Below are 19,556 nucleotides of genomic sequence, written 5' to 3'. Positions count from 1 at the left end.
TCTGCAAATCCCCCTTCTCTACTAGAACTGATGATACTGCCTAGCTGGGTAATGAAACGTCTAGCAAAAAAAAAACACCAATGAAACTCAGAGACCACTAAGGACATTTCAACCCTCAGCTATTAATATTCTACATCGAGTTTTATTTTTGCCCAACAAATCAACTTTCCTATTTTATTCTTATTTTTTCCCTCTGCCCCATCTACGATTGCCGTTGGCCTGCGCCGCCTGTATTTTTCCTGTCGCAAATGCTTTTCCTAACTTTACACCACTCCGGTTTTTTTTGGGGGGGGGAATTGGGATTTTTCCAGATCTACCCATCAATCCTGACCCCCAAAAAAGCAGGAGGCAGATTCCTGGTCCCGACAAAAACCCCTTTTATTCAACGAATGTGAATTCCTCTCCTTCGCATTCAGCCAAGGCCTGGCCAACAGTCTTTCAAAGGAATATTTATGACCACAGACCTTATCTAGCTTGGAAAGCTGCCGTGTCAATGTTTTCCAAAGGCAGGGAAAGACTTGGCACAGAGTCTTTGAGAATCACGGACAGATCTTCACACTCCTGAAACGAATCTAACAAACGAATTGTTTCCTGCAAAAGCCCCCTCCCCTTTCGCTCCTCTTTTATTTCCTCTGGGAGGGGCCATTCACCGTCCACCTGTGGCCTTACTCCCAAGTCGATCCCTGTTCTTTAGCTGTTCCCTTCGTCTGGCAGCTCTGTGCATGCGAACACTGGGAACAGGCTCCAGCTGTTCTTCTGCCTCACTGATGTCTGACTCTGAAGGCAGCTGGTAACTGTCGGGGCGGCCCCCTCTCTGCCTCCGACGCAGAGCCCTCGTCCGAGCCTTCCCCAGACTCCAGGACTGTCCCAGGTTCCTCCCCAACCTCCTCACTCTCCGAATTTGTTGCCAGCTGGGGGCCAAAGTGCCAAATAGAAATCTTTTTGGGGGGGGGGGGAGGATTCCTTGGTTAGCTCCTTGGGGCCAATTGTGATCTGGAGGGAAAGAGAGAATTTTGGCTGTGATTTTCCTTCTCGGCCATTGTCCTTTTTCCTTGCTCTGTTTTGCATTTTGCTAGTTGCAAAACCAGCTTTGGATGAGGGCATGCGTTGACGGTCGGCGCCTGGTTCTCTCTCTTTCCCGGATTAAACGGCTAGGCACCCGCAAAAAACCAGCTGTCACTTTTCCACCCCTCTCGAAATATGCCAGACGCCCGAAGGAAAAAAACCAAAAATTTTTCCTTTATTTGGTGGCAGAATCGGTTTCGCGGAAATTGCACCCCAATTCCAAACGGTTCCTGCACAATTGCACGCGGACACACCCAGAAGAGAAGGGAAGAAAACAAACTTGTGGTTTTAAGACACACAAATAAAAGAGTTTGATCAACGGAGGAAAACCAGAGTTTGCGTCTCCCATCCTTTGTATCTTGTTAACCCTGCAAAATACGGCGGCCGGAGGATTTCTCCCCTTTTAACTAGCGGGAGGGAGAGTGGAACAGTGACATTTTCAACCGATTGCAAAAATTAAGATCCGAGGCTGCTCCAGGTAGTCCTCGGCTTATGAACCGTCCGTTTAATGATGGTTCCAAGTTGAAAAAGGCCACCTGGGAGCTGTTTTTCACAGTGGCGACCTTGGCAGCGTTCCCCCCCCAGGGTGACGTGAGCAGAATCCCGAGGAAACTGGCATGTACTTAACGACGGTGTCCCGAGGGTCCCAGGATTCCACCTTTTTGCACGCTTCCCACACGCCAAGACAACAGCGCGGAAGCTGGGTTCGCTGAACAACCGGGTTGCAGGGCTTCGCTTAACCACCGTGACAAGGCGTGCCGTAAAAACGGGACGCAGCTCACTTCGCCAACGTCTCGCTTAGCAGCAGAAGATTTGGGGGCTCACGTGCGGTTATAAGTGGAGGACGCTCCATATTTATTTTTCATGTTGACCCCAAAAAAGTGAGACGTAAGGGGGGGGGGGGAAGGCATAGCGTCTTATGAGAGAGACAGAGACACTCACTCTTAATAGCTCCCACCTTTCTCTTTTTTTAAAAAAAATATATTTTATTTTATCAATTTCATATATACATTCACAATTATATGATCTCATAACTGTTATTAATAATATGTATTTATAACAATTTTTCCCTACTGTTGACAATATACTTGAAGATTGCTTTTTTATCATCCCCTAGATCCATCTTATCTTACAACGGTCCTACTTCTTCTTCCCTCCCTCCCTCTTTCCTTCCCTCGTTTCTTCTCTCCTACTCCCCTTCCTTCCCTCCCTCCTTCCCCTTCCCTCCTTCTCTCCTTCCCTCCTTCCTTCCTTCCCTCCTTTCTTTTCTCCTTCTCTCCTTCCTTTCCCCCTTCCTTCCCCCCTTCCTTCTCCTACATTCCCTCCTTCCTTCCCTCCTTCCTTCCATCCTTTCTTCTCTCCTTCCTTCCCTCCTTTCTTCTCTCCTTCCCTCCTTCCTCCCACCTTTCTCAATGGGCCATTAAAAATCTTGAGTCAGTCTATTCTACATAACAAAGATTGTCTATTCTACATAACAAAGATCTCCCCCATTCAGCTCCAGGGCGATGGGATTAAGGCAGCATAGGATTTTGACCCATCTGACCACAGGGCACTTGGGAAGAAGTGATGCTCAACCAAATCTGGACTCCAGACACAGCCTAGAGAGTTGGGACCCCATGGGAGCCTGACAACCAATCAGAATACGAGATCAAGATCAAAGGCATAAAACTAGGGACTTTCAGTATCTTGGTTTCTTCTTCGCCCAACATCTGGAAGCCTGCGATTCCCCCCTTTTCTGCTCAGGAGCTGAAACAACGGGATCCCGTCCACCATTAAAACCATCCTTCCCAGCAGCCTTCATGTTTTCCCTTTCCAACAAAGCCAGAAATCCTATCCAGAGGTTTTCCTCTCTCCTGGATTTGGGTCACAACAAACATCTCAAGAAGAATCACAACTTACGACGGACATTATTTTGGTTCCAACGACCGTCTGAATCCGCCGAGTTTTTAACACCACACCTAACACCACAATCCCTGCAGAGGGAGGAAGAAAGGGGTGACCTAAAAGGTCATCTAGACCAGGGGTCCCCCAACCGTTCGGACCTCAGGGAACCACTAAATTCATAATTTTAAATCTCGCGGACCACTAATAGGATCTACCTAATCAACGGCTGGGTGGGCGTGGCTGGGTGGTCATGTGACTGGGTGGGCGTGGCCAGGTCGATGTCACTCAGGTTGAGGGGCGCCTCGCCGGCCTCTATTTGCCCCTCCCCTCCCAGCCCCTCCTCCCCTGCCCGCCGGGGGTTCCTTAGGGCCCCAACAGGAAGCCGTTTGCTGGAGCTAAGCAGCCCCCCAGGAGAAAAGAGTTGGCAAAACAGCTCAGTTTAAATTGGATCTGGCCGAGGAGGAGGCTCAGCGGAAGCACCTCACTGAGGACTAGGAGCATGGGCTTTCCAAGCAGAAGGAAGGCCTGCGGGAGTGCAAGGTCAGGTGCCGCCGCCTGGAGGCTCAGCGGGCTGCGATGGTCAGCCAGTTCCAGGCCAGGAAGCAGTCCCACTGGAACGAGGCCCTCTGGCTCTTCACCCCCAGCGGCTCTTCCCTCCAGCCTTCGCCCAAAGCCCCCCACCAGGAGGCTGAAGCAGACCCCAAGTGGGAATTTCTGCCCCCCCTCTCACCCTCACAAAAAGACCCCGAGGGGGGAGACTCCCTGCAGCAACACAAGAATTCATTGCATGTATCCGTCCCAGGGGTCATAGTTTGAGGACCCCTGATTGAGTGCAATATAAAACATGCAAATAATTTTTCTGGAGACCACCACGATTTTCTCATGGACCACCAGTTGGTGACCGCTGGACTAGATGACCTCCAATGTTCCTTTCAACTCTTGTTATTCTATTCTATTCTATTCTTATTTCTATTCTCTATATTCTATTCTATAGTCTATTCTGTATTCTATTCTGTTCTATATTCCATTTTATTCCATTCCATTCTATATTCTATCCTATTATTATTTATATTCTCTATATTCTATATTCTATTCTATATTCAATTCTATAGTCTATTCTGTTTTATATTCCATTTCACTCTCTATTCTTTTCTATTCTTTTCTATTCTAATTTCTATTCTCTATATTCTATTCTATAGTCTATTCTATATTCTATTCTGTTCTATATTCCATTTTATTCCATTCCATTCTATATTCTATTCTATTATTTCTTTCTCTATATTCTGTATTCTATATTCAGTTCTATAGTATATTCTGTTTTATATTCCATTCCACTCTCTATTCTTTTCTATTCCATTCTTTTCCATTCTATTCTATTCTAATTAGTATTCTCTATATTCTATTCTGTTCTATTCTATTGTCTATTCTGTTCTGTATTCCATTCCACTCTCTATTCTTTTCTTTTCTAATTTCTATTCTCTATATTCAATTCTATAGTCTATTTGTTTTATATTCCATTTTATTCTATTCCAATTCCATTCTACTCTATTCTTTTCTATTCTATTTTCTATTCTCTATATTCTATTCTATTCTATAGTCTATTCTGTTCTATATTCCATTCCATTCTCTATTCTTTTCTAATTTCTATTCTCTATATTTCTATTCTATAGTCTATTCTGTTCTATATTCCATTTTATTCCATTCCATTCTATATTCTATTCTATTATTATTTCTTTCTCTATATTCTGTATTCTATATTCAATTCTATAGTATATTCTGTTTTATATTCCATTCCACTCTCTATTCTTTTCCATTCTATTCTTTCTATTCTCTATATTCTATTCTGTATTCCATTCTACTCTCTATTCTTTTCTTTTCTATTCTAATTTCTATTCTCTATATTCAATTCTATAGTCTATTCTGTTTTATATTCCATTTTATTCTATTCCAATTCCATTCTACTCTATTGTTTTCTATTTTCTATTCTCTATATTCTATTCTATAGTCTATAATGTTCTATATTCCATTCCGCTCTCTATTCTTTTCTATTCTGTTCTAATTTCTATTCTCTATATTCTATTCTCTATTCTATTCTCTATTTTATTCTGTTCTATATTCCATTTTATTCCATTCCATTCTAATTCCATTCCATATTCTATTCTATTATTTCTATTCTCTATATAGTCTGTATTTTATTCTATATTCAATTCTATAGTCTATTCTGTTTTATATTCCATTTTATTCTATTCCAATTCCATTCTACTCTATTCTTTTCTATTCTATTTTCTATTCTCTATATTCTATTCTATATAGTCTATTCTGTTCTATATTCCATTCCTGTTCCTAATCCAGTGAGTAGTGCAAAGGGTGTTTAGCCAGGTCTCTTTTTCACAATTATATATCCTTTTCTTTTTCCCTTTCTTTGCATAACATTTTCTCTGTTCCCAAATATGTAACACCAGCTTTGAAGTGATATTATGATTGTGGATTATTACAGGTGACTGAGTTCCAGGGAAAAAAAGCATAAAACAGACTTGCTTTAAAAAATACCAAACCACCTCCCTACATTTTTCACTCTTCACTTGTCCCCGTCCTGTTTAATAACAACCCAATTCCCCAACTTTTTTTGCGTTTGTGATTTTCAAGCCCCCCACATAAAATGAACGTCGGCTGTTCGATGTGTTACTTGGCTGGATTAAAGAAGCGATTGCGGGGAATTCATCCACCGAGATCCTTGCCTGGCCTGCGGGTCAAGATACAGACCCTCCAGGGTGCCTGTTTCCAAGGGTTTACACGGGGGTTTCCCAAGAGACCCCTTCAGCATCTTCAGACAAAGGCATCAGTGTACACGTGTCAAGGCAGAAGAAGCCGGGAGAAGCCGTGCTCCCCGCTTTCTACCCGCCGTTTCTAGGCTGCTCCAGCTAAGGAAAGTGGGGATCCCGAAAGAAGACACCTTCCCCTCTCGATCCCCCCGGGAAGGGAAAGGATCCGCCCGAGGGGTTTCGATTAATCGGCTGTTTTAGGCCGACTGAGAAACACAAAAAAACCGCAACGGTGAAGGAGCAGATTTGGGAGCAGCGAATCGCCGTGCTGGCAACGGACCAATCAGCGCTCAGCTCCTCTCCTATAAATACCAGCGCTCGCCGCGCCTCCAGGCAATTTAAGGGTCCGCGTCGGAGGAGTCCGGTATCCCCGTTTGAAGGATGGCAGAAGTCGCGCCTGCAGCGCCCGTAGCGGCGGCTCCGGCTTCGAAGGCGGCGGCGGCGAGAAGAGCGGCGGGCGTTGCGAAGGCGCGGAAGCCGGCCGGCCCCAGCGTGACGGAGCTGCTGATGCAGGCGGTGACGGCCTCCAAGGAGCGCGGCGGCATCTCCTTGGCCGCGCTGAAGAAGTCCTTGGCGGCGTCGGGCTACGACGTGGAGAAGAACAACAGCCGCATCAAGCTGGGCCTGAAGAGCCTGGTGACCAAGGGGACGCTGCTGCAGACGAAAGGCACGGGAGCCTCGGGCTCCTTCAAGCTCAACAAGAAGCAGGCCGAGCCCAAGGACAAGGCGGCCCGCAAGAAGCAGCAGCCGACGGCAGCCAAGAGCGCCAAGAAGCCCACCAGCGCCGCCGCCAAGAAGGCGAAAAAAGCTCCGGTTGCCGCCGGGGCGAAGAAACCCGCCAAGAAGGCGGTGAAGAAATCCCCCAAGGCGGTCAAGAAGCCCAAAGCAGCGGCGGCTAAAGCGAAAAAAGCGGTCAAAAGCCCCGCCAAGGCCAGGGCGGCGAAGCCGAAAGCGAAACCCAAGACGCCCAAAGCCAAAGTGGCGAAGCCCAAGAAAGGCGTGGCGAAGAAGTAAGCTGCTCTCGGGCGGCTCCAGGTGCGAGTCCTCGTTGCTTGCAAAAAACCCCCAAAGGCTCTTTTAAGAGCCACCCACAAAAATTGTTAAAAGGCTGTTTTCCACTCAAAACAACGGAAAGGACTACCTCGCAGGGCTGTTGTTGGGAAAGGGAGGGAGAGTGCTGCGGCCGCCATTTTAACCTTGTAATTCAGTCAAAGCAAAAAGTAATTAGACAAAATGTTAACATTGAGCAAAATCTGGGTGACTTTAAATCATTTAGGGCCAAAACTTACCTCAACAGGATCGATATATGGAAAATAGGAAATGTTGGCTGCTTTGTTTTAAAAAATGGCGCATAAATAACATTTAGAGAGCGCCGAGTATTACAATTTGTCAAACGTCAGAAAACAAGCGAATCCAACAAGAACAGGAGTTGAGTAATAAACTTTTAATCGCATTAAGGCATTAAGGAACGTAATTTATGGGTTACGTTCCTCCTTCCCAGCTGCGTTTTCTCTTGCAAGTTGCAGGCGAGCGAGGCCTTTCGGAATCGTTTTTAATTGCTAGAAAAGGCCGCTTTTGCATATTTATTAAAAAGTGGGATTTGGGCTAAAAGGAAAACGTGGTTTCCACACTTAAATTGTTAATAATCCCGGTAACAACACAGCTAATGCTCAACCTGCGGGAAGGGGAAAACATTTTAATATCCTTTGGGGAAGGCCAGATATTTTAACCTTTATATTTTATCGGGTTCCGATATAGTTGAAATGTTTAATTGATATTGCTAAGCCATGTTTTACACTAATTGGCCAAATTTAGTTAAACCCATGTCAAATAATTGGCTTCGATCTCCAATTTTTAAATGGGTGGAAGCAGATGCCAACACTAAATCGAATAACCAAAATTACTGGCTATTTGCTAGTATATATTCGATGTTATCTCGGATATTTTGTGAATTCGACTCAAATAAGAAATAGATTAGGCGTGAACAGCACTTTTAGAGGATTTGGTGGCTCTTAAAAGAGCCTTTGGGTTTCTGAAACGGAGCGGCGTTCTCTCGAGTCCTTTTTTACGCTCGCTCTCCGCGGATGCGTCGGGCCAGCTGGATGTCCTTGGGCATGATGGTGACTCGCTTGGCGTGGATGGCGCAGAGGTTGGTGTCCTCGAAGAGCCCCACGAGGTAAGCCTCGCTGGCCTCCTGCAGAGCCATGACGGCCGAGCTCTGGAAGCGAAGATCGGTCTTGAAGTCCTGCGCGATCTCGCGTACCAAGCGCTGGAAGGGCAGCTTGCGGATGAGCAGCTCGGTAGACTTCTGGTAGCGGCGGATCTCCCTCAGGGCGACGGTGCCCGGGCGGTAACGGTGAGGCTTCTTCACGCCGCCGGTAGCCGGAGCACTCTTCCTCGCCGCCTTGGTAGCCAACTGCTTGCGGGGCGCCTTCCCGCCGGTGGATTTACGAGCAGTCTGCTTAGTACGAGCCATCTCGGAAAACGCCGTAGAAATAATAAACTGCGGTGCCGCGCTCCAGGGTATTTATAGGCACTTCGCAGAGTCTGATTGGCTGAAGCGTAGGAAACATCCGTTAGGACGTTTGAATTTCGAGGGCTGAGCTCCCATTGGCTGGTAGCGGTCAGGCTAGAATTCAATTACATTCGGCTTTGATTGAGCCATTTCAAACAAGCTGCATTTGATTGGACAATGGGGCTACCGAACTCCAGCTAAGACCTAGTGGCTCAGTTTTCTTTCTGGTCGGTCCTCCTTCTTTATAAACCATCCTTTGCCGCACATCGAGGTTAGTTTTTGCTTATCTGTCCGGTCTCGAAGATGTCTGGTCGTGGCAAAGGCGGAAAAGGCTTGGGCAAAGGGGGAGCCAAGAGACATCGGAAGGTGCTCCGCGACAACATCCAAGGCATCACGAAGCCGGCTATCCGCCGTTTGGCTCGCCGCGGAGGGGTGAAGCGAATCTCTGGCTTAATCTACGAAGAGACCCGCGGCGTGTTGAAGGTTTTTCTCGAGAACGTGATCCGCGATGCCGTGACTTACACCGAGCACGCCAAGAGGAAGACCGTGACCGCCATGGACGTGGTGTACGCGCTGAAACGCCAAGGTCGCACCTTGTACGGCTTTGGGGGCTAATTAATTCTACACAAAAAAAGACAATATAACGGCCCTTTTAAGGGCCACCCACAATTTCAGAAAAAGAGTTGTAGCCATATAGATATTTTTACTTAGTGGGAATAACTGGAGACTCATTTGGCAAAAAAAACCCTACTTGGTCGAGTAAATACCTATGTAAGTAAGATAAAAACTGCTTTATTTATATTTTCCCATTCGGATCTTTTTTTCTAGAGACTTGCCTGGAATTTTTAGGGCTTTGTTAATTTTGTAGCTAAATGAGATTCTTTTAGGGGGGAAAAAAACAGTCCAGTTCCATTTTGAAAAGGCACCTTTGCTATAACACTATAGCATTTTAATATATTACTATAACACTAGCATATTATCTACTAAGACTATTAGTCTTCTGCTCCTTCCTTCCTAGTACCTCTCTCTTCCCACTTAAGACTGTAACCATGTTGCTTGTATCTTTACTTAATATTTATATTGTATTTGTTTCCTAGTATGATTTGATTGCTTATTGCAATCATGCACCAAAGAAATTCCTTGTGTGTGTTCAACCACGCTTAGCCAATGAAGAATTCTATTCTATTTTCATTCTGGCAGACCAGGGTAACATTATGTAGATGCTTACAATCTTGGCTTATGGAATTGGAATGGAATAAAATGGAATATAGAACAGAAATAGAGAGTGGAATGGAATATAAAACAGAACAGAACTCCCTGTGGGGGAAAAAAAAGCCTTTCTTAAAAGACATTAAAAATGTCTAGTTAAAACCTTAAAATTAACCAAGATGCTAGTCACTTGATGATACATTATATATATCTATATATCTATATATCTATCTATATCTATATATCTATCTATATCTATCTATCTATCTATCTATCTATCTATCTATCTATCTATCTACACACACACACATATATAGCCTATACATTTAATAAATTGGGCGGCCTATAAATAAAGTTAAACTTGAAACTTGAAATGCATGTGATTTTTATTATGTGTATTCCAAAATGAAGACTCAAAAGGTTTTAACCCATGCAGTACCGAGTAATACTGTATATAACTCATATAATTTAGGACTTTAAGGGTTTGTGGGTTATAATTTATGGGATGCTACCTGGAATTCATGTTTTCCATTATTCAAATGTCACATATAATCATAGAATGCCTAAGGCTAGAGAGAAAGGGGCCTTGGGAGGTCTTCTAGTCCAACCCCCTTTGCCCAAATACTCAATACGTTTTAGGTGTGAAAGCCTTTTGCAAATATGTCACTTGATGATAGGACGACCAAATACATTTAAGAAATGCATGTGAATTTATTATCTGAAACGAACACTCCGGTTTTAACATCAAACCCAACCAGCAGAATAATGTAGAAGTCAATAAATTTGAGTGCTAGCTCAAACCCATGTTTTCTATTATTTGGATTTTGCATGTAATTGCAGAATGCCTAATAGCAATAGCAGTTAGACTTATATACCGCTTCATAGGGCTTTCAGGCCTCTCTAAGCGGTTTACAGAGTCAGCATATTGCCCCCAACAACAATCCGGGTCCTCATTTCACCCACCTCGGAAGGATGGAAGGCTTTGTCAACCTTTGAGCCGGTGAGATTTGAACAGCCGAACTGCAGACAGCTGAAGTAGCCTGCAGTGCTGCATTTAACCACTGCGCCACCTCGGCTCATAAGGGTAGAGAAGGGGACCCTGGAGGTCTTCTAGTCCAACCCCCTTGGCCAAATCATTAGTTTTAGTACTTGTTAGTACTAAACACTAATTCCGATTCAGGAACAAACCTATTTAGCCCCAGATCCAATTGGGTGTCTTTTTTTGAGTTTAGAGGCAGCACCTCCGACTTTCCATCAGCCTAGTTAGCCCAATTAATTGCTTTGCCCAATATTTTGACTTCAGAAACTTAAAAAGAGTTGGAAGAAATCAGCTTTTTCTGTGAGGTTGTGGGGTGGCTCTTAAAAGAGCCTTTGCGATGGGATTGGATTCGTGGGCTTCTGAGAAGGTGGGAATTATTTCGCCTTGGCTTTGTGGCTCTCCGTCTTCTTGGGCAGAAGGACGGCCTGGATGTTGGGCAAGACGCCGCCCTGGGCGATGGTGACCCGTCCGAGCAGCTTGTTCAGCTCCTCGTCGTTGCGGATGGCCAGCTGCAAGTGACGCGGGATGATGCGGGTCTTCTTGTTATCCCTTGCCGCGTTGCCCGCCAGCTCCAAGATCTCAGCCGTCAGGTACTCCAGCACGGCGGCCAGGTAGACGGGAGCGCCGGCGCCCACACGCTCCGCGTAGTTGCCCTTCCGAAGCAGCCGATGCACGCGGCCGACCGGGAACTGCAGCCCGGCGCGGGAAGAACGAGTCTTGGCCTTAGCCCGGGTTTTGCCACCTTGCTTGCCGCGTCCAGACATCCTCGCTCAGGTTCCTTTCTCTGCAAAGGACGCGAAGAAATGATGGCACGTTAGCGCTGCAACCTGCCTATTTATTTACTCCTCGGGTTTGTAGTGGTCTTTTTTGATTGGGCGGGCCGTGGCGCCGGTGGTTGGGCCCGTCCAATAGGAACGCCGTTCTCTCAGCCAATCGGAACGTGTTTTTTTACTCACTCGGGCGCGCGGTATGATTTTACTCCCTCCAATCAGAAGCCACCTTTGGAGCTTACTGGTCTGAATATTTTTCAGGCAAGTTTTGAGTTTTTTTAGTCCAGACAAATAAATAAACGAACAAACCAGCAAACAAATTAAAAACAATAAATAAATAAACAACAAACAAACAAAAAATAAAATAAACAAATAAATAAAGATTGTCTTGAAGTATCCCTTAAGTAAAATAAGCAAGTAAGCTAAGTTTCCTAGCTGGGACTTCAGTGTGTTAGGATTCTGTATTTAATGGTATTTCCTTTAATGTAATGGTATTACCTTAATTAATTTAATGGTTCATTTCAGCTCAAATTAGCCTTCGTTTAAATTGTCCTGAAAGGACTTTAAGTATGTTGGCAGAGCAAAAGCATTTACTACCCTATGGGCAGTTCGTTCCTGTAACAAAAAATGTTAGAAGGAGAATCCACCGGATTCAAATTCCAAGCTGGGAAGACAGACACTGGATACAATTTATTTATTTATTTATCAATCAACAAACACAAGGAAACAACTATGAAAACACATGAAAAAATATGGAACCAATAAACCGGATGTAAACAAGCCAAACATAGCCATTGTGGAAAGTTATCACCCAGCCCTCTCCCAGGAAAAATGAAATATCCTAGGAAATATTGAAAAGGCAGAATGTGGATGTGAAAAAGGAAGAAACATGTTTTAAATTGAGAATAGCTCCCTGTAGCTTCCTGCCTCCACCCACTTTGTCAACGGGCCATTAAGAAGGCCAAGCCAGTCCCTTTACATAACAAAGAGTTCTCCCCTTCAGCTCCGGTTGTTAGTTAGAGGAACTAACAACAGGATCGGGAAGGGTGTTCTGTTCCACACATTTACTACTCTGTTGCTGAAATCGTTTTTTCCTGCAATCAAGATTAGAACGGATGTGTATCTATGGATAGCCCTTGTGTTACTGCAGGTGAAGTAAAAGTACTCATTAACAGGTAGGATGTTAGGGCAGATTATCTTGTGCACTAAGATCAGGTCGGAATGTAGATGGCGTAGTTCAAGGTTATCCAGGCCTAAAATTTCAACCCTGGTGGTGTAGGAAGTTAAAACCCACCCCTCTGCTAGAAAACTGAAATATTCTGGGAAATATGAAGAAGGCAGAATATTACAGTTCCCTGGATGTCAAAAGGGAGAAGTGTGTTTTTAAAAAACAAAGTAGCTTCCTGCAGTTTTGCCAATGAGCCATTAAAGCCTGAGCTAGTCTACTTTACATAACAAAGGTAGGGTTAGCTTTCAATGGAAACTCACATGGTGTCTGGGAACTCCACCACACTTGGACTCAAAACACAGCCTAGAGAGTTGCCGCCGCATGGCCCCATGGGAGTCTGACAACCAATCAGAATACATTTCTTACGCAGGAAACAGGAAACGGAGAGGCCGGGGGGGGGGGGGGAACAGAATATAAAAAAACCTAGCAAGTCCCTTTTTTCTCTCTCTTTTCTTTCTGTTTGTTTTGTGCATTTTGTTATTTGATTTTAATTCGTTTGTCTCATGAAGGCCGGCAGTGAACATTCAAAGTTACAACCTCAGTGGGAAAAAAGTGACTTAAGACTGCTTTTTCACCTTTACGACCGTTTTAGCATCCCCGTGGTCACATTTAACACATTTCTCACTTAACAACATACATTTTGGGCTCCGTTCTGGTCGTAAGTTGAGGATGTACCTATACAGAGTTGGAAGGGACCTTGGAGGTCTTCTAATCCAGCCCCCTCCTCAAGTCCCCAACTTACAACCATAATTGTAGCCAACATTTGTTGCTAAGCAAGGCATTTAAGTGAATTTTGCAACCTTTCTTGCCACAGTTAATAAGTGAATCACTGCAGTTCAATTAACACAGTTGCTAAGTGCTGGAATTAAAGCATTCTTAAAAGCAACCTAAATCCCAATCAGGCTGCCCAAAATATTTAGGCGTGACCCAAATTTCAAGATCTTTCTGAAATCATTTTTTTTTAATCAAAAAATATCTAATTTTTTTCTGCATTTCCTTAGATGTTTCCGGTAAAAATAGGTCCAATATCTGGATTTAGGATGTACCATGTAAAAATCTGGACCTGCAGGAGAAGCCGCAATGTTACTGAAGCCTCGGAGAAATAAAGAACACAGAAACTCATATTAGAAAGAAATGTCCTTCTGGGTTCAGCTCCAAGTGGGGAAAAAGACACTGGAAAACATGGAGGCTGCTTGGAAAGATGGTTTAATGGTGGACAGGATCACATGGCTTGAGCTCCTGAGCAGAAAAGGGGAAACCACAGGCTTCCAGATGTTGGGTGAAGAAGAAAAAGGAGAGCCAGATGCTGAAAGTCCCTGGTTTTATGCCCTCTCTGGTTTTTGATCTTGAGCTTGTGTTCTGATTGGTCGTCAGGCTCCCATGGGGTCCCAACTCTCTAGGCTGTGTTTGGAGTCCAAGTTTGGTTGAGCATTGCTTCTTCCCAGGTGCCCCGTGGTGAGATGGCTCAAGGGCTAATCCTATCCTGCCTTAATCCCATCCCCCTGGAGCAGAATGGGGGAGATCTTTGTTATGTAGAGTAGACTGGCCCAGGCTTTTTAAAATGGCCCATTGACAAAGGTGGGGGCTATTAAGAATGAGTCTGCTTCCTGCCTAAAGACGTGCTTCTCCCTTTTCTGATCCAGGGAAATATAATATTCTGCCTTTTCTATATTTCCCAGGATATTTCAATTTTTCTAGGAGAGGGGTGGATGCTAACTTCCTACATGAGTCCCCTTCAGGGAAAAGGGCGGCATATAAATGCAATAAATTCAAATTCAATACATACACTTCATAAAAAAATTTAGAGCTGCCAAATGGCCATCTGGATTTTTGCAGTTTAGAGCTGATAAACCCAGACGGCAAAGTAAACTCGAAATTTTCCAAGGTGGCTTATGGTGCAATCACAACAATCTTGAACTAAATCAAAACCGTAGAAATGGGGGTGGATTTTAAGAGGAACCCCCCCCCCCCATACTCCCACCTCTTACAACACTAGACAATACAGTACCAGCAACAGTAGGGACCTTCACATTTCTAGGTTCTATCACCTCTCAGGACCTAAAATGGACACCTAACATCAAAAACGTCATCCAAAAAGCACCATAAAGAATGTTATTTCTGCACCAACTCAGGAAGCTCGAACTTCCCAAGGAGCTGTTGATTCGGTTCTACAGAGGAAGGATGGAGTCTGTTCATCTGCACCTCCATAACTGTCTGGTTTGGTTCTGCAAGCCAACAAGACAGAGTTAAGAGGATTGTTGAAAGAAATGTCTTTTTGGGTTCAGCTCCAAGTGGGGAAGAAGACACTGGAGACATGGAGGCTGCTTGGAAAGATGGTTTATTGTTGGACAGGACCACATGGCTTGAGCCCTGACCAGAAAAGGGGATCACATGCTTCAATGTAGGTGGAAAAGAAGAGAAGGGCTGAGGGAGGGGCTTGCTAGGCTTTTCATACCCTGTTTAGTCCCACCTCTCTGTTTCCTGTTCCTGTGTAAGAAATGTATTCTGACTGGTTGTCAGACTCCCCTGGTGCCATGCAGGGGGCTACTCTCTAGGCTGTGATGAGTCCAGGTATAGATAGATGAGTTCTCAGATGCCAGGTGGAGAGTTGAGTAATATCCCTTCCCCCCCTGCAGCTGCGGTGGGGAAGTCTTTATTATGTAAAGTGGGCTAGCCTTCTCAATGGCCTATTGACAAAGGGTGGATGGGCAGGAAGCTACAGGGAACTATTCTGTCTTTTAAAGCATGTTTCTTTCTTTTCACATCCAGAGAAATATTCTGCCTTTTCAATATTTCCTCGGATATTTCATTTTTTTTCTGGGAGAGGGCTGGATGATAACTTCCCACAGGATAATCAGAAAAAACAACCTGCCTTCCATTGAGGACCTGCACACTGCATGAGTTAAAAAGAGGGCTGTGAAAATATCTAGAGCCCTCACATCCTGGACAGAAATTGTTTCAACTTCTACCCTCAAAACGACGCTATTGGGCTCTGCACACCAGAACAACAAGACACAAGGACAGCTTTTTTCCACCATGCCATCACGCTGCTAAACAACTCATTCCCACAATACTGTTAAATTGTTTGCTAAGACTGTATTACTATTCTTCTCGTCCTTTCTATTACCTCTTTCCACTTACAGCTATAACCCTGTTGCTTGTATCTTTATATTGTTTTGTTTCCTAGTACAATTTATTATTAGTAACCTATGACTATTACCAAGTGTCGTATCTCATGATTCTTGATGAATGCATTTTATTTTTATGTACAATGAGTATATGCAAAGACAAATTCCTTGTGTGTCCAACTACACTTGGCCAATAAAGAATTCTATTTTCTATTCTCTATTCCATTTCCTATTTCTTCTCTATTCTCTTCTATTCTCATTCCTATGCCATTGTATATTCTATTCTGTTCTTTATTCCAGTTTCATTCCTTTCCCTTCCCCTTACTCTATATTCTATTCCATCCCATCCCATTCTATTCTATTGGAAATCCCCATTTCTTTTCCCAGCTTGTTCATGTTTGGGACTACAGAATTAATTTTCAGAATTTAGGCCATGTAAAGTGGGACCTAATCCCTTAAAAGCAGTTAAGATGCATGGAATGTATATATATATATATGTGTGTGTGTGTGTGTTTTTAAATTTGTGCTGATAAATAAATAAAGGGAGACTAGTATAGATCTATTTCAAGCTATTTAGCTCTCATCAGCTAGCCATACCCTTACAAATAAAAAAAAAACACAAATATAACAAAGGCAACAGTAAAAATATTGGGTTTCTGTCGTGATGGACTCTTGTGACGAGCCGATTGACAGATGATGGAAGCAGTTAGCTTCCTCCCATAATTGGGGCTTACCAGGGGTTGTGACTCTCTCTCTCTCTCTCTCTCTCTCTCTCTCTCTCTCTCTCTCTCTCTCTCTCTCTCTCTCTCTCTCTCTCTCTCTCTCTCTCTCTCTATATATATATATATATATATATATATATATATATATATATATATATATAGTCTCCCTTTATTTATTTATCAGCATAAATATAACATATATATATAATATATGTAACATATAACATATAATATATAGATATTAGATTTTTACAACCCTGGTATGCTCAAATGTGGGAGGAAGATCACTACTTCCATTCTCTGTCCTTCGGCTCGTCACAAGAGACCATCCAGGCAGAAACCCAATATTTTTACTGTTGCCTTTTTGTTACATTTTGTTGTTGTTGTATTTGTGCTGATAAATAAATAAAGGGAGACTAGTATAGATCTATTTCAAGCTATTTAGCTCTCATCCGCTAGCCATACCCTTACTGGGATTCGAACCTGTGCTGTATTGCATCTTAGGCAAACGTCTTAGCCATTTAAGCCATTACTAAGCCCGAAGCCAGCGCTTATGAGAAGGGCTATTAAAAGCCCATGGAAACTTCCCAGGTTTTCCTTCTGGTCGGCTTCTGGCCAGCAGAAGGTGGAAAGCACACACTACTTTTACCAGTTTAAATGTGGTATTTTTGGGCACTCCCCCCAGTAGATCCAAATTACCTTTTTGGGGGTTTGGGGACATTTGGAAGCACAGCCAGCTCTTTTAATGACTTGGTGGAGCGGCTCTGAAAAGAGCCTTTGGAGCGGGATCCAGGCGCTGCGGATCCGGAATGGAGATTATATGATTTGATCTCGGGGCTTGATGGCCTTTTAAGTCTTCTTGGGCAGAAGGACGGCCTGGATGTTGGGCAAGACGCCGCCCTGGGCGATGGTGACCCGTCCCAACAGCTTGTTCAGCTCCTCGTCGTTGCGGACGGCCAACTGCAAGTGACGCGGGATGATGCGGGTCTTCTTGTTGTCCCTTGCCGCGTTGCCCGCCAGCTCCAAGATCTCGGCCGTCAGGTATTCCAGCACGGCGGCCAGGTAAACCGGAGCGCCGGCGCCCGCACGCTCCGCGTAGTTGCCCTTCCGGAGCAGCCGATGCACGCGGCCGACCGGGAACTGCAGCCCGGCCCGAGAGGAGCGAGTCCTAGCCTTCGCTCTGGCTTTGTCGCCCTGCTTGCCGCGTCCAGACATCGTGACTCTTAACACCGGCGGATAACTCGAAGTGAGTCGCTCAGTGCGGTGTCCTCCTGCTTTTATATTCTCCCGCCGGCTCCTGAGGTGACCGCGGTGATTGGAGGAGAAAGGAAGCCGGGTCCTCCAATGAGACGTCGGGCAATGGCCTCTTAGCGACCAATCGGAGAGAGGCGCTCCTCAAAGGAGCCAATAGGAATGGCGGTGAGAAGAACCCGAAAAAAAGGTGACAAGGGTTTGCTTTCTCTTTTTTTCTCAAAGGGTCGCTTGAACGTTGGGGGAAAATGGTAGAACGGGATTCTGGTTGAATGATGCAAAACATCCTCTCTCTGTCTCTGTCTCTCCCCCCTCCCTCCCTATCCATCCATCCATCCATCCATCCATCCATCCATCCATCCATCCATCCATCATCTCTCTCTCTATCCCTCCCTCCGATCTATCTATCAGTCTGTCTATCCATCCATCCATCCATCCATCCATCATCTCTTTCTCTCTATCCCTCCTTCCCTATCTATCTATCTATCTATCCATCCATCCATCCACCCATCATCTCTCTATCCCTCCCTATCTATCTAACTATCCATCCATCCATCATCTCTCTCTCTATCCCTGCCTCCCTCCCTCCCTATCTATCTATCCATCCATCTTCTCCCTCTATCTGTCCCTCCCTATCTATCAATCCATCCATCCATTCAAACATCCATCCATCATCTCTCTCTATCCCTCCCTCCGTATCTATCTATCAGTCTGTCTGTCTATCCATCCATCCGTCCATCCATCATCTCTTTCTCTCTATCCCTCCTTCCCTATCCATCCACCCATCATCTCTCTCTCTCTCTCTATCCCTCCCTTCCCTCCCTCCCTCCCTATCTATCTATCTATCTATCTATCTATCTATCTATTTATTTATTTATCTATCCATCATCTCTCTCTCTATCCCTCCCTCCCTCCCTCCCTATCTATCTATCCATCCATCCATCTTCTCCCTCTATCTATCCCTCCCTATCTATCCATCCATCCATTCAACCATCCATCCATCATCTCTCTCCATTCATCCATCCATCCTTCCATCATCTCTCCATCCATCTCTCCATCCATCATCTCTCCATCCATCCATCCATCCATCCACCCACCCACCCATCCATCATCTCTCTCCTCTCTTCATCTATCTATCTATCTATCTATCTATCTATCTATCTATCTATCTATCTATCTATCTATCTATCTCAGCTCTCTCTATCTCATATCTATATATCCATCCATCAATCCCACCCACCCATCCATCCGTCTATCTGTCTGTCAATGGATTCCCTGCCACCAAGAGGAACAAACCCACGGTCCAGGGAAGGGAAGTGGCAGAGAGAAAAATGAATACTTTGGAAACGTGCGCAAGAAAACAACCCAACTCAGAAAGCAATAAGGACCCCCTCACAGATATGGATGAATCACCCCGATTCCTTGCCACGATTTCAGGCGCACTGTCGCAGGGCCACGCATCATGGTTAGGCCAGTTCCAGGAAAACTAGTTTGAGTGCATAAGAGTGGGAAAAGGGTTGCAATAAAATTGGCCGGCAGGGAGAGCTGGTTTTAACAGATGAACAGAGCTGGAAGGGACCTTGGAGGTCATCTAGTCCAACCCCCCCTGCTCAAGCAGGAGACCCTACACCATTTCTGACTGATGGCAGTCCAGTCTCTTCTTGAAAGCTCCCAGGGATGAAGCTCCCACAATTTCTGAATAACAGAATAAAAACAGAGCTGGAAGGGACCTTGGAGATCATCTAGTCCAACCCCCCTCCATGCCCAAGCAGGAGACCCTACACCATTTCTGACAGAGGGCATTCCTTTCTCTTCTTGAAAGCCTCCAGGGATGAAGCTCCCACAACTTCCAAAGGCAACTTCTGTTCCATGGGTTGATTGTCCTCACTGTCAGAAAATTCCTCCTTATTTCCAGGTTGAATC

General features: G+C 44.7%; 5 protein-coding genes across 5 annotated transcripts; 2 read left to right on the top strand and 3 right to left on the bottom strand.

The window, feature by feature from the left end:
• The first annotated feature begins 5,876 nt into the window (after nucleotides 1–5,876).
• LOC106538839 (histone H1.01-like) lies at nucleotides 5,877–7,103 on the top strand. The gene has a single exon (XM_014053464.2). The coding sequence runs from the start codon at nucleotides 6,153–6,155 to the stop codon at nucleotides 6,783–6,785; it is 633 nt and encodes a 210-aa protein (XP_013908939.2). The 5' UTR covers nucleotides 5,877–6,152; the 3' UTR covers nucleotides 6,786–7,103.
• Nucleotides 7,104–7,791: 688 nt separating this feature from the next.
• On the bottom strand, nucleotides 7,792–8,361 carry LOC106538841 (histone H3). Its single transcript, XM_087712116.1, has one exon. It carries the CDS (start codon nucleotides 8,245–8,247, stop codon nucleotides 7,837–7,839), a length of 411 nt encoding a protein of 136 aa, XP_087568242.1. The 5' UTR covers nucleotides 8,248–8,361; the 3' UTR covers nucleotides 7,792–7,836.
• Nucleotides 8,240–9,017, top strand: LOC106538840 (histone H4). The gene has a single exon (XM_014053465.2). The coding sequence runs from the start codon at nucleotides 8,590–8,592 to the stop codon at nucleotides 8,899–8,901; it is 312 nt and encodes a 103-aa protein (XP_013908940.1). The 5' UTR covers nucleotides 8,240–8,589; the 3' UTR covers nucleotides 8,902–9,017.
• Nucleotides 9,018–10,858: 1,841 nt separating this feature from the next.
• LOC106538842 (histone H2A-IV-like) lies at nucleotides 10,859–11,303 on the bottom strand. The gene has a single exon (XM_014053467.2). The coding sequence runs from the start codon at nucleotides 11,296–11,298 to the stop codon at nucleotides 10,909–10,911; it is 390 nt and encodes a 129-aa protein (XP_013908942.1). The 5' UTR covers nucleotides 11,299–11,303; the 3' UTR covers nucleotides 10,859–10,908.
• Nucleotides 11,304–17,231: 5,928 nt separating this feature from the next.
• Nucleotides 17,232–17,597, bottom strand: LOC148046906 (histone H2A type 1-E-like). The gene has a single exon (XM_087712115.1). The coding sequence runs from the start codon at nucleotides 17,595–17,597 to the stop codon at nucleotides 17,232–17,234; it is 366 nt and encodes a 121-aa protein (XP_087568241.1).
• Between the last annotated feature and the right edge of the window lie 1,959 nt (nucleotides 17,598–19,556).

The sequence above is a fragment of the Thamnophis sirtalis genome, unplaced genomic scaffold, assembly GCF_051295495.1.
Source record: "Thamnophis sirtalis isolate CommonGarterSnake01/CBP01778 unplaced genomic scaffold, rThaSir2_p1.2 scaffold_4, whole genome shotgun sequence".
Lineage (NCBI taxonomy): Eukaryota > Metazoa > Chordata > Lepidosauria > Squamata > Natricidae > Thamnophis > Thamnophis sirtalis.
This window is presented reverse-complemented; position numbering and strand designations above follow the sequence as displayed.